General features: G+C 36.5%; 5 protein-coding genes across 5 annotated transcripts; 3 read left to right on the top strand and 2 right to left on the bottom strand. All coding sequences in view use genetic code 12, as the record gives it.

The window, feature by feature from the left end:
• Positions 1 to 45: 45 nt before the first annotated feature.
• CAALFM_C304790WA (RBR-type E3 ubiquitin transferase) lies at positions 46 to 1494 on the bottom strand (the record flags this gene model as incomplete). Its single annotated transcript, XM_718061.1, has 1 exon — positions 46 to 1494. The coding sequence occupies one exon, from the start codon at positions 1492 to 1494 to the stop codon at positions 46 to 48; it is 1449 nt and encodes a 482-aa protein (XP_723154.1).
• Positions 1495 to 1804: 310 nt separating this feature from the next.
• CAALFM_C304780CA (uncharacterized protein) lies at positions 1805 to 2842 on the top strand (the record flags this gene model as incomplete). Its single annotated transcript, XM_718060.1, has 1 exon — positions 1805 to 2842. One exon carries the CDS (start codon positions 1805 to 1807, stop codon positions 2840 to 2842), a length of 1038 nt encoding a protein of 345 aa, XP_723153.1.
• Positions 2843 to 3512: 670 nt separating this feature from the next.
• On the top strand, positions 3513 to 5663 carry ZCF32 (Zcf32p; the record flags this gene model as incomplete). The annotated part of the gene is made up of 1 exon (XM_718059.1): positions 3513 to 5663. The coding sequence occupies one exon, from the start codon at positions 3513 to 3515 to the stop codon at positions 5661 to 5663; it is 2151 nt and encodes a 716-aa protein (XP_723152.1).
• Positions 5664 to 6008: 345 nt separating this feature from the next.
• Positions 6009 to 12065, top strand: SEN1 (putative DNA/RNA helicase; the record flags this gene model as incomplete). The annotated part of the gene is made up of 1 exon (XM_718057.1): positions 6009 to 12065. The coding sequence occupies one exon, from the start codon at positions 6009 to 6011 to the stop codon at positions 12063 to 12065; it is 6057 nt and encodes a 2018-aa protein (XP_723150.1).
• A 130-nt stretch (positions 12066 to 12195) lies between these two features.
• Positions 12196 to 14028, bottom strand: CAALFM_C304750WA (uncharacterized protein; the record flags this gene model as incomplete). The annotated part of the gene is made up of 1 exon (XM_718054.1): positions 12196 to 14028. The coding sequence occupies one exon, from the start codon at positions 14026 to 14028 to the stop codon at positions 12196 to 12198; it is 1833 nt and encodes a 610-aa protein (XP_723147.1).
• Between the last annotated feature and the right edge of the window lie 664 nt (positions 14029 to 14692).

Below are 14692 nucleotides of genomic sequence, written 5' to 3'. Positions count from 1 at the left end.
ACTATATTTCTTGTTCCTTCCTTATTAATATGTATGTACAATTTACTATATATCTTCAGTACCAGGCATGCCAAAAAATAAAAGTTTGTAGCATGGAGAACTTGGATCAACAAAATGATCGTGGTTGTTTCCTATTTTAGAACCACAATTAAAACAAAAGTCTGTTTTGCATAAACTACATTTCATTTTATTGCAACCTTCACTTTTCTCAGTAGCAACTGAACAACCAGGACATTGCACAACAGTTTTTCTTTCCCTCATCATCTGCTGGAACAACTGGTCCATCTGATACTCTTCGATTGCTCTATCAATTCTCTTCCTTCCATATTTTGCGTTCATTATTTTTTTATCATAAGAATCTGGGGGTAACAATGGATACGCTTCCAAATCCTCAATAGGAATACCCAGATACTTGTCATTTTCATTGATTTTCAGACAAAGCTTGAATCTTGCGTGGTAAGATTTCCTGCAATCATTACAAAATGCATACTTACATTTAGGACATACAACCAATTTTTCGTCAATGTCCTCTCTGAATATAACCTCATCACATCCAACTCTTGGGCATTTCACTAATCTATTGGGTAAAAGATTACCAATCCATTCATATTGACTTTTTTTGAACAAATTGTAATATCGATCTACTAAACTTGGGCTTTTCAAAATTTTCGTCAACATAGCCAAGGGGATCGACGGTATCAATAATTGATTTAACATGTCTTTTACCTTTTTATCATTATGCACCCATGTTTCTAATTCCATAAACTTTTTCTTTTTGTCAACATACTTTTTGGTACACTCAAAGTCAGGACAATGTACCTTATCGATATCACCAGATTCGATGCAAGACTCGAAATATTCCGCTAGACAGTTATTGCAAAATACGTGCCCACAGGAATCAAATTTCGTACAATGCAAACCCTTTAAAGTTTTCTGGCATATGTCACATGTATATGTTTGTGAGTTGAACTCTTCTATTTCAGCATCAATATTGAAATCAACAACTTTGTAATACTCATCAATGTCAAAAATGTCAAATGGGGCAGGTATCAAGACGTCCAAATGGTTTTGGACTTGATCCTGCAAATGATCTATTAAATTGAAAAGCACTTGGTCTCTATATTCTTTCCAAATATCATAAAGGTCCTTCGTTAATAAATCAGTTTTTGAGGTGGCTAACCAAACACAAGTCACTTTGATCTCAGGCGGTGCCACAAAGGGATAATCTGCACTTAGCTGAAAGTTTAACACAATCGGTGGCAAGTTGGAAATCTTATTAGTCGCAATAATCCTGGTTCCTTTGGAAGTTCTTTCTATTAGTCGTATTGTAATGTCGTTATCGCTTTTCACTTTGATATTAACCGTGCCAGATAAAGACGAAAGGTCTATTTCACAATCGGGATAGATATATTTACATGACTGCAATTCTTGCACCCTTATATCATCGGAAAACTCATCAAGATCGTCAGTGGTGCGTTGGTTTCCTGAATTCATTTGAAATAGTATCTGTAAAATACCAATAAAATAACTATTGTCCTGCTTTGATAAATAGAGGAGAAAGGGCCCTATTTGTGATAATAGTTGTTGCCCCCCCCCCCCCAAATCGAGATCCCCCGCCAGTGGAACCAGAAAAAAAAAAAAGAACAAGAGAAATGGAATGAAAAATAGAACCAGCTTCTAACATGCAGTCCACTATCGAAAAGTATGTTAATTCTCGCGAAAAAAAAAAGTCAAACAATGTGTCGTGTTAATATAACAACGTCTCTAACTCAGGAGAACCAATTGTTTCTACTTCAGTCAGTCAATGGATTCGTTTGCCCAAAAAGTTAAAACATTTGATGCCTTTCCGAAAGTAGATCCACAACATCAAGTGAGATCACAGAGAGGTGGACTTTCTACTTTGTTGACATACTTTTGTGGATTGTTAATACTATGGATAGAAATTGGTGGGTATATTGGTGGATACGTTGATCGTCAGTTCACAGTCGACGATCAAATCCGTTCTGCTTTGACTATCAACGTTGATATGATAGTGGCTATGCCCTGCCAATTTATTCATACCAATGTTGAAGATATCACTCACGACACGTATTTGGCAGGAGAGACATTGAATTTTGAAGGGATCCATTTTTTCGTTCCTGATTCATTCAAAATTAACAACCCTAATGATTTCCATGAAACACCAGATTTAGATGAAGTCATGCAGGAGAGTTTGAGAGCTGAATTTAGAAGTGAGGGCGCCCGAGTCAACGAAGGAGCTCCCGCTTGTCATATTTTTGGTTCTATTCCAGTAAATCAAGTGCGTGGAGATTTCAGAATTACTGGTAAGGGATTTGGATATAGAGACAGACTGCATGTTCCATTTGAGTCGCTCAACTTTTCCCATGTCATACAAGAATTTTCATTTGGAGAATTCTATCCTTATTTGAATAATCCTTTAGATGCAACGGGGAAGGTTACTGAAGAAAGATTGCAAACCTATATGTATTATGCAAAAGTGGTTCCTACTTTGTATGAGCAATTGGGATTAGAAATTGACACCAATCAATACTCATTAACTGAGAATCAGCATGTTATCAAAGTTGATCAATCTACCCATAGGCCAGATGGGATCCCGGGAATATATTTCTTGTATGATTTTGAACCAATAAAGCTTGTCATTCGTGAGAAGAGAATTCCATTCTTTCAGTTTATTGCTAAGTTGGCTACAATTGGTGGTGGTCTATTGATTGCTGCTGGTTATTTATTCAGATTATATGAAAAATTGCTTTTCATTTTCTATGGTCAAAAGGCAGTGCAACAAAATAGAGAACAAAAAACTGGTGGGTTGTTAGATATTTAGAAATTTAATATACATTTAGCAAGATGTATAGTCAGAGCCAGCTGAAATTTTATTTTTAGCAGTCAAGACGGGTTTAAGAAGCCAAACTGCTAAACATTTGTTCAATAAACTCAATTTCCTAACCCTCTAAATTACTACAATAAAACACCAGCACAAATCCATGCCGCTAGCACCTGTAATGTACTATAAGGCATTAATACGCAAAATATGTATTATTCATTATACTATAAGAAGCCAATATAAGTTTCTGATTTATGCTATCGAATCACATACACTATTATCTAATCATAGCTCAGAACATCAAAAGGGGAATTAAGGGTAGGAAACATATAGGCGGAAACTACGCAGAATCCGGCCGGCTATTTTGAGGCTAGATAATAAAACGTGCGTTGTAAAAGATTATTGGTTTTTTGTTTTTTTCTTATTTCCTGAGTAGATTAGCGCCTATTTTTTTTTAATTTTTGATTTTCTTGTCTAACTTAATCAAATTTGGGTTTTAAGATTCTATTTTTTTCATTAATTCATATCTCTTCCCTTCCCTTTCAATATAGAATTACAATAATTCTTTTTGTTTTCTTGAAGAAAATTCTTTTTTATTTCTTTCTCTCTTTCTTTCTTTCTTAACTTTCGTGATAACATTATAAAACAGTGTTTGATTTGCCAAAAAAAAATGGAGGAAAAGAAGAAAATCCGTCGAAGTCGTAACGGATGCCATACTTGCAAAAGATCAAAGATTAAATGTGATGAAAACAAACCTACATGTTCATACTGTTCTAAAACCAAAGCAATATGTGATTATTCGCTCAAATTGACTTGGGGCGGTCGGCCCTTTAAAGATGCCAATAAAAGAAAACAACTACCTTCGGTAAAAAAAGAGGTTCAACCAATGTTGAATGATTTCCCTGTTATGACATCTACATCACTAAGTACATCAATTACCAACAACTCCAATACAAAAGGAGATACCGGATTAACGTTTATTTTACATGAATTTAACACAGAGTCAATAAAATCTCCACTGTCACCTTCTGAATCAGTTTCTTCACACATTGACCCACCCGCACCCCACAGAAACGGAAAACGAAAAATCATAGAAATTGATAGTATCGCTGACCTGGAAATAAAGAAAAGAGACACCCATATGACATTAACCGACATAACCCCAGAATTGAACAATGGTATTGAGAATTTAACAAATGCATTAATAGACTTTGGTGGCCAACAGTTTCAATTGCAAAACTCTGATATTTTTAGCACATACATCCAGAATCCACAGAGGTACATGGGGGTTACTCAGTACGGCAGCGATTCAGATTCTCTGGCCACGTCATTTTTGAACAATTATTCAGAAGATATTTCCCGAATTGATAAATATTTACCAAACGATCAAAGCAATTTGATAGGTGATACCTTCCCCATGCGACTGTTGTATAGCTCGATAAATGAATCTCCCACACTGGTAGATATTTGGGACTCGATTCCGCCGCTGCTAACACCTTTACCAACATTACTTCTTAATGTTCCATTTTATCGCAATCTAATGCATTTTTGGGTAACTGTGGCTTCACAAAACTTGGTTCCCGCACCATCTAGCATCTACAAAGATAATCCTTATAAAATTTTACTAACTCAAATGGCCATGGAGTACCCTGCCATCTTAAACACATTGCTAGCCTTTTCAGCAAAATTGAGATCTTCTTTGATTGGCACAGACGATACCCCCGATATCGTGATTGACCAATTGTTATCAAGGTCTTGTACAGAACTACTACAGTTATTGAAGGATGAATCCAAGGCAACTTCAGATGAAGCCTTGGCCACAGCCTTGTTGCTTTCTTGTTATGAAGTTTTCAACTCCAAAGACTTTAGCCGCCACCGTGCTCATAATATCGGGGCAAGACAAATCATAAAAGCACGTTCAAACACCCCTCATAAAAGGGGACCAGAGGCAGGAACAGAAAGTGATATGACATTCTTTTTAATGAGATGGTTTGTGTACACAGATGTCATTGGGGCTCTTTCTTCAACAACCGATTCCCACGATTATTTGCTAACTTCCAATGATTTGAGTACATACGAGCCGTTGGAGTCCTTGACAATGTTGCATGAAATTGATAAAATGGAAGATGAAACTCAATATCCGAAGAAAACCATTGATTATTTGATGGGATTCAATATAAAGTTTCTTCCACACTTTACCAAGATCACCATCCTTGTACGAGAAACAAATGCACATTTGGGGAAAACCAAGGCTAGTGCTGCCAACTTGCCTTTGGAAATTGTTTACAAAGCTCTTGAAGTTAAGGAGGCCCTAATAGAAACGCAGAGGAAAGACGAAGAGTCCATCTTACAAAGTCACGAAAAAATTATCGAGTTAAAGTCAGGAAATGGACAACAATTGTATGCTGACGACTTGCCACAAGAAACAGTTACCCTTATTAGAGAGAATGATATTTTACGATTTACGAATAAAATATTTTGTGACGCTGGGTTAATACACTTGTATCGACGAGTTCTTTTGATCCCTAGAGAATCAAACCTTGTACAAGATCTTGCAAATGGCATAGGGGAGTTAGCTAAATTGCATATTGAGTCACGATCTCCCGCTGACATATGCTGTATCTTTTGTTTATTCACCGCAGGGTGCGAGGTTTTGTGTCCAGAAATGCAACAGTTTTTTGAACAAAGGTTCCAAAATTTGGGACAAATGGGAAATATCAATGCCCGAAAGGGTTTGCAAATCATGAAACGGTGTTGGAAAACGAACGAAGATTGGATAACTGCGGCTGAAAAAATTGGTGTTGATCTAACATTGTTGTAATCGAGAGCAACGCGTAAATATAAAATGTTTTTTTTTAGTCGTGCATTTTACCTTAATACAGAACAAACAGAAAGAGCTTTAAAAATTCTGAAATCAAGAGAGGAAAGAGAAAAAATTTATAATTCACTCCTTCTGAACAACAAACATTACTACCGACTTTCTTCTTCTGCAATCTTTTATTTAATCTTAGAGCTGCTTGTTGTTATAAATAAGATATTTGAAAATAGGAAAACAGAGCATAGTCCAATAGCTCATATATATTTGTACATTATTGTTAATATCTTTTTTTTTTTAATCATACATATATAGGCGGCATCATTTCTTTTTCAGACTAGGCACTTGACGATGTCACATCCAGTAACACCACAGCTGGGAGTAGAAACACAAAAACCACCCGAGTATGACAACCTAGTAAAGTTGATTAATCTATCCCTCTCAGAACCAGGTAATAGTCCCACCCACGAAACAGCCATAAAACAAACTATTGAATATTTGAGAAAATACAAGAATGATCCACATTGGTTTTGTCGCCCATACATGTACCCAATAGCATGTTATTCTTTAATTTTGTTTTCATTCCCGAACAATCCTGTTCTTGAAGAGTTGAAGGTATACATAGGGAAATCTTTGCTGACGTGCCCCTACTGCCTTAGGGCTTTTGCGATAGCAAAAACTCACTTGAGAAATGGTTTCATCACAATGAAAAAGACACCTATTGTTAATGTGAACCAGTTTCTAAAAGCAATCACCACTTGGGAAGCTACGTTGGTGCAGCCATGTTTAAATCTAGTTTACAATAGTCTCGAGACTATAGAAAAAGTGCAAAAGCAACTTGATCATTGTCGAGATTGGTTTATGAGTAACCCTGATCTTTTAAGATACTACAAAGACAACAAAGAGAAATTTGCACATATAGTAAAGGTTTTATGTGCCAGTGGAAAATTGCCGTCCCCTGGCACTCTATTTGCAGGTCTTGTATATCTACTTTTTGAAGGATCTGGTGAAGAAAAACTTTGGGCATGCCAGTGGATGGAGGAAATGAGACAACAGAAGATCAGATACAACAAGCTGTCGTTAGAGGAGCCTTTGGTTGTGGAGTTTTCAATTCACCTTTATCGAATACAGGATGCCAAATATTTCAATGATGGGACAGCTATCAAGTTTTGGGAGATATTCTACAAAATTTTTGATTTCATGGATGATGAGGCTTTCATTCTTAGATTTAATACCCCTAAAGATATTGGAGCTATGAGTCAGTATATGAATTTGAAATTGAGTTCCATAATTAACGTGCTTTGTAATAGTTTAATGTCCAATCTAGCCGCACCTTTACCAATTTTATTGAAAGTGTTCACTAAGTTATTGAGCAGGTTTGGAAGTAAGCTTTATCGGCATACTGCACCATTCCCACCTGCCACATTGTTAACTGGTATACTTGGAAACCCAGAATTTTCAAAACAGTTAATCTTATCCGCCTCAGAAAAAAGTTCGATGAATGATTATTCATTCCAGGATTTTACAGATTGGATTTTTTTGTTCATCAACTCGTTAAGTGGCTCACAAAAGCAAAATGCATCGATGAAAATAGGTGCTTATTTATTGAGACAGGGGAACGGTTATGCAAGTTCGACTAATGATTTGAGGTCACAAAGAGTTAATACTTTGAAAGAATTCGGTGTAAAGATATTTGCAGGTCTATTTCCCTCTACTGTAATTGACATGAACCCAAAGGATCCTAAGTTGTCTGTCGAAATCATGAGTTTTAGAGATGTAAGGGCTGCCCTTGAATATGAAGCCAACACCATTCTTAGTTGTGCGATGAATTCACCTCAAAATGTTGACGCTATGGACTTAGTTCGGAGATGCTTGATATATGATGTCTTAATTTTGGTAAAGAATTCATATTTGTTGCTGAAAGGTGAAATACCAAATATGTTTGACACCTTCCCCATCTTTTGGAGCTCCATTTTGAAACTGAAACTATACAGCAATGTTAGTCTTGTGAAAGTGATAATACAGTGTTTGCGTCTAATGCCTATGGCAATCAAGTTTAACGAGATCAAATATAACCAGGCAAACAAGGACTTGGAAAGTGCCAAGACACAGCATAATAAGAGTATGAACACCATATGCGACTTACAAAATCAGATTTTTTCAAGTTTCAGTCTTTGTGATCCAGAAAATATTAAGCAAATTATCAACGATTTTGATTGTGCTGAGTCTGTATGGGGCTGTATTTTCACCCCTTTGATTAGTCAAGCTGCTTTGGATTTTATGAATGAAGTGTACAATGCCAGTGGTAGATTAGAAACTTTCCAGGAATGTTTCTCGAATAATTTGAAACTGTCTTTAGTGTCTATCAACATCAATTTGGCTAATTTGACCAGTTTGGCATGCTACGAACCAACTCCCAAGGCTATTAGAATTATAATGGATATAATCAAGGCTTTAGCAGATCCAGTTGACTCTCTGTTATCAACCTCAGCTGCCAATTGTGAAGGCGAGGTTGTCTTGTTTTGGAAAAACTGTTGGACATTTTTAATTATGGTGTTTAAGGAGACTTTTGTGTGGGCAAACCAGTTTCACCTTGATGAGTTGCTTGAGTTTGCAAGAGATACTCTAGACTTGAGTCATTTGCTTTTAGATTCCTTTAGGTTTATCGTAGATACACTCAAGGAACAGACTAACAAGGATATGCTGTATGAATTTTTTGGGAGCTTTATGAATGCTTTCCAACATATAATTGTTTGGTTGAAACTCGGGGATCTTTCTCTTTTAAACTCCTGTGTTGAATTAGTCATCAAAGGTTTTGATTTGGCATCTGAAGAAGATTTTAAAGTTCAAGATCAGATTGTTGAACAGCTATGGAAATATTCCAAAAAGGTTAAAGGCCACAACAATAAGTTGTCAGAGTCTCAAAGAATGATGTTGATGACAAAAGCCAGAGAATTGAATGAAGCCTTAGTTGAAACAATGGAGCGTGAAGAGAGCGAACAAAAGTATGCTCGGGCTGGAGCTAAAGCTGAACCGAAATTGAGACCAGCAGACGATGAAATTCAAGAACTCCGACCAGAGGAGTTTGCAAAGAAGATTAACAAAAAGCAACAGACTTTGGAAGGGTTTGTTTCTTTCACAAATAAAGCACCCGTTGCTCCAGCTCCAAAAGAGGTAAAGGGAACCCAAAACCTAGATCTGATTCGTCAAAAGTTACAACAATCAAGATCCTCAATTACGGGACCACCAAAAAGTCACCTCAACCCTGCACCACCTAGACCAGCTGGTTTTAATTCGAAGAAATCACCACCTCCGGCTCCCTCAGTTGCTATTGGAAGGCCATTGCATGCAGTGAAAAAGAAAACAACCGACTCGGAGTCGTCTTCTGAAGACGAATCGGATACTGATTTGACTGACTTGTTTGTTGAAGGTAAAGCCAAAAAAATTGCGAAAATCACTGAAGTGGATATGAACTTGAAAACTATTGATAGGAGTAATCTTCAAAAAAGAAGAAAGCAAATAGACGAAGCCAAAATGGCCAAAGAAAGAATGCGGTTGAGATTGAATGTGAATTTGAAACCTTTGTATTTGACTGTACTTAGATGGAATTACAATTCGAAAAGTGATTTTCCTAGCAAGGATAAATCCATATACCAAGAAATCAAGGATACATACAAGGATGTTAAAGATTATGTGCAGGTGACCGAGCCTTTGCTAATGTTGGAATGTTGGCAAGCAATGCAGTCAGCAAAATTGACTGTAGACGAGAAACCTTTTGAGTTATTGATTGGAAGCAGAACACTGGTAGATGGATTCTTTGATGTTTTTGCGTCTATGGAAAAAACAGTATTGCAAGATAGGAAGATAGGGGATTCTGATTTGGTTGTGCTTGCATTGAAAGACGAATCACTTCAACATGCATCAGATATAAGACGTTACATCAAAGCAGATGGCACCATGACTTGTTTGGCAAAAGTCCAAGATACCAAATACACCAACTCAGATTATTGTGACGTTGTGTTAAGAGTTTACCCCAGTGGGCCCATGATGGGAGCGTTGACACCAAAGTCTGTTGTCACTGGGATGAAAGTTATGCAGATGGTCACAATTGAAAGAGAGTTTTCTTCTTTGAAAGGGTTGCAATATTACGATTTGGCTGATTCCATCATTCTGGCAACTCCAAACAAGCCTATTGAGATCGAAGAGGAAGATGCTAAAAAGATGCGTAAGATTTACCATGTAAATGATTCACAAGCTCGTGCAATTATGGGCACTTTCAAAAGTGAAGGGTTTTCGTTGATTCAAGGTCCACCTGGTACAGGTAAAACGAAAACTATTTTGGGGATTGTTGGGTACTCGTTGTCTCAAGAGAAAAACAATAAAGTGATTGATATATCTGGATCGGGTTCTAGTCCCACTCCATCAGACAAAGCCAAAATTTTGATTTGTGCACCAAGTAATGCTGCCGTCGATGAATTAGTATTAAGATTAAGAGACGGTGTTAGAAACTCTTCAGGGGAACATATGCCACTTAAGGTAGTACGTTTAGGAAGAAGTGATGCGATCAATTCATCAGTAAGAGATTTGACCTTGGAAGAATTGGTCGACAAAGAGTTACAGACAAAACAAACTGAAGTAGTCATTGATCCAAATATTCGTTTAGAACACACCAAATGTATTAATGAAAGAGATGAATTGCGGAAAAGACTCGCGACCGAAAGTTTAGAAGAAAAAGAAATCACTGAATTGGAAGAAAAAATTCGTGCTATTAATAAGAAGAGAAGTGAATTAGCAAAAAAATTAGACGAGCAAAGAGAAAAAGCTTCTATAGCCAATAGAACCAAAGAAATCAATAGAAGAAACATACAAGCCAGAATTCTTTCAGAAGCACAAGTTCTATGTTCGACTTTGTCAGGATCAGCACATGATTTGGTCGCTAATCTTTCTGTGCAATTTGACCAAGTAATTATTGATGAGGCCTGTCAGTGTTTGGAATTGTCGGCTATTATTCCTCTTAGATATGGTTGCAAAAAGTGTATTATGGTGGGGGATCCAAACCAATTGCCACCAACAGTGTTATCACAAGCTGCAGCTTCCTATAATTACGAACAAAGTTTGTTTGTAAGAATGCAAAAGAACCACCCAGACTCGGTTTATATGTTGGATGTGCAATACAGAATGCATCCCATGATTTCAAAATTCCCAAGTTCTGAGTTTTATAATTCCAAGTTAAAAGACGGCGATGGTATGCTTGAATTGAACACAAGGCCATGGCATAAGGATCCGCCATTAACACCGTACAGGTTTTTTGATATTTTGGGTAAACACGAGAAAAATGAATTGACGAGATCTCTTTTCAACACAGACGAAGCAATAGTTGCCTTGCAATTGACTGATAAATTGATGCAATTACTACCACAAGACAAATTTAGTGGGAAAATAGGGATTATTTCACCATATAAAGAACAAATTCGAAAAATCAAAGAAGTCTTTGTTAGAAAATACGGGAAACCAATTTTGGACGAAATCGATTTCAATACAGTTGATGGATTTCAAGGTCAAGAAAAAGAGATTATAATTATGTCTTGTGTTAGAGCCAGTGCAACGGGAAATGTTGGGTTTTTGAGTGATGTGCGTCGTATGAATGTGGCTCTTACTCGTGCAAAAACTACTCTCTGGATATTAGGTAACAAAGATTCTTTATCTAGAAATGAAGTGTGGAAAAAGTTATTAACTGATGCTGGTGAAAGAAATTGTATTACGCAAGCTTATCCTGGATTTTTAAATCCCTCTAACCCTAACTCAGGATTGAAGAGAAAGGAAGAAAATGTGTTTACCCCACAACAAACAAAATTTGCCAAAAAGCAGAAGGTGTCGAATGAATCTGAAAGAAATGTACACAAGATAAGAAATAATTTGACCAAGCCAACCTATCGTCCCACTAACGCTGGAGTTTTACCAAGTAAATCGAAGTCATCGAATGGAAATAACAAACCCGATTATCTGGCAAACAATTTGCAACTGTCTGCTAAACAAAGTAACAAGGATACCAAGTCAAACACAACCGACGATGCTCCAAAACCATATATAAACCAACCAAAACCTCAAGGCGATCCTAAAAATGGCCCCACTCGTTCTGGTACAATTTCAAAGCCATCAACAACTTCAACACCAGCACCAACATCTTCGGGAACAGTTAAGCCCAATAAACCTGTTGATGCTGGAAAAAGTGCACCTAAAGATTCTACTACTCCTCAAAACAAATCTGTTAACTCCTCTGCCCCCTCAGTTAAATCAACAGATGCAGCAAAGAAGCCAACAAAGACAGTCGCCCCTTCATCTTCAGGTGTGGTCAAACCGCCATCTAATTTGTTTATACCAAGAAAGCGCCCATTTGCAAAGAAATAAACCGTTTTATACACTTAAAAACAAACCTGCATCGTATATTATCAATATATCGTAATAAAATATTTTTACATTAGATTAAGTTGGAATCAACCTACTTTTACAATTATTACTATTATTATTTTTATTTTTATTATTCCATTTTTGTAGTCAGCTTGGTGTCACTGGTACTAACTGGGTACACTTGACTTGTAGGTTTTGAAGACGAAGGGGGTAGGCCCCCGCTAGAATTGAGTTCTCCTATAGTTCGAAGGTCAGGCGATACAAGTTTCACAGCCTGTTCTATCGCATTATACTCGCTTGTTATTAATGAAATTAAGACTTCATCTCGAGGGCTACCACTTGTTACAGGGTTGCTCTTCAATGCAGATAGGGTGGATTTCAATTGTTCTAAAGTGGAATTCAAGATACGTGTAACTAATTTAGAATTCGAATCATCGTTGAGAATACTCTCCAACTTTTCTTCCTGAGAATTCATTAGTTTTGTAACGCTCTCCCATATTCTCCCAAATTCATGGAATAATGCAGCATTTTGAGATGATTTTATGGCCAAATCATGTAATGCAGCAACTTTGTGTTCCAAAAAAACCATTATTGGATCCAAATCTAATCTTTTAGAGATTGTATTTGATAAATCATCCACTTTAATACGTGAAGTGGCTGGCATTGTTGAGATATTTGATGGTGGAGTTATTGGTAAAGAATCTAAAAACTTTTTCATTATATGATTCATTTTGTTTTTCAACGCCGTAGAATTTTGTGTCCCCATAGCATATCCTTTTTCAAAAGGAGTAGGCCCATGATCGTGGTTCATTGATTGCAAATCCGGTGTTTTGGTATTGGCTTCTGCTTCAGGTATTATAAACGGTTGCATACCTATACTGGGAGTATTTGCGGGTTTACTAGCCGACTCATTTTGAGGAATTGACTCTTTTGTAATGTGAATCTCTTTCTTTGGTTCCTTTTTCAGTGAATAGTTGCTAGAAATCGTAATATCAACAGGTGAGAATCTCACAATTGTATCAATTTCTTTTTCGGGAACACCATTGGACTGAAGGAAATCAGTAATTGCTGACCTACCTTTGTTTTCCAAATCCTTAAATATGTCAACATATTTTGCTGTTCTGCTTTCCAAAACACTGCTGGTATCTTCAATTTCTTTATTTAAAATTTCTTTTTTAGATCGAAGCTGCTGTAGTTTTGCTTCCAAAAGTTTGATCTCGTCATCAACATCATTAACTTCATCTAATAAGGTGAATAATTTGGCTCCATGTTTGCTTGTATCACTTTTTATAGACTTCACTTTGGACAATACTTTATTTCTTTGTTGATCCCATTTCTTGAAAGATCCGTGTAATGTTTCTGCGTAAGACATGTCTTTATTATATAGTTCATTTAAAGAATAGTGACTCTCTGACAACTGATCAAAGGTCTGTAAAATCCTACTTCGTAATTGATATATATGATTATTACCACTCTGTAGAAACTTGCCATATTTGACTGAATCTTCGTATAACTCTTGTGTGAGCAATTTTACTCTGTTAGATAAATACTCGATTGGTGATTGTGAATTGTTGTCATTTGACTGGTACATGGCTGCAGGAAAATTGATGGATTTTATCATCAAACTGTCCATGGTATTATATAACAGTTCACTTTCTTTGATAGAATCAATTAAAGTTGTGGTAGTCACTAGATTGGGTTTATGATTGTCGAGTAAGTGTGATAGTTGCTCATCACTTATATGCTTATCCAGAAATTTATTGTACAGCACATGTGAGTCTTTTGTAGCTGGTTTATCTACTTTATTTAAAATGAACTCTTCGGGATCGAGTTCATCTTCATCTTCGGAGGTGGAAGCGGGGATAGAATGTAAACGTTTGATAGGGGTGTCTTCTTCTTGATAAGGTCCCAGAATAGTGGAAGCTAGATTTATTGACTCAAATCCATTATTAGACGATGCCATTATGCAAACGAAAAAGAAAGGAATCAAATAGTTTAATATGAATCTAATAGCTGGTGGGAAGCTAATGATGCATATTTTTTTTTAACTGTGGGTTCTTATCCACCAGATATTTTGTCTCTGATTTTCTCTCTTCGTTACCACATCATGTAAAACTTACCTCGGTGGATTTTCATTTAGTTTACTCAGCAACAACATCCAGAATAGTAATTAGGGACTTTAATTTTATTAGGAGTGGATTGCATAGAATATGCTATCTAATAGATACATCTTATTATATTCTTATTCATGGGAAAGCACCAGTATATGGAAATGCTGCCCAAGGTAGTGCACACAACAAACTAGTTTACAAAGTAAAATTCGAAGTTACGTCAAAGCTTAGAATGGTTCTTATAGTAGTTGTCTACTCTATCAAAAAACCCATAATTTGTCTATATAACGTAAGGATCACTATATGCTGTTGAGTAAGAAATATGTTGCGAGCCGTACCGACAATGGATTGGCTGAAACTTGTTCTCATCAAACTTGCAAAACACTTGGAGACGCGCGCGCGTTTCAACACACAATAAACAACACGAAAAATAAGGTAGAAAACAAAAAAAAAATAAAAGGAACTTTAAACAAGAAGTAATCCCCATTAAAACTTGATCAACACTTTTAGGGTTTC

Source organism: Candida albicans, chromosome 3 (assembly GCF_000182965.3).
Source record: "Candida albicans SC5314 chromosome 3, complete sequence".
Taxonomy (NCBI): Eukaryota; Fungi; Ascomycota; class Pichiomycetes; order Serinales; family Debaryomycetaceae; genus Candida; species Candida albicans.
The sequence above is the reverse complement of the archived record's forward strand: the minus strand, read 5'-3'. Positions and strand labels throughout refer to the sequence as shown.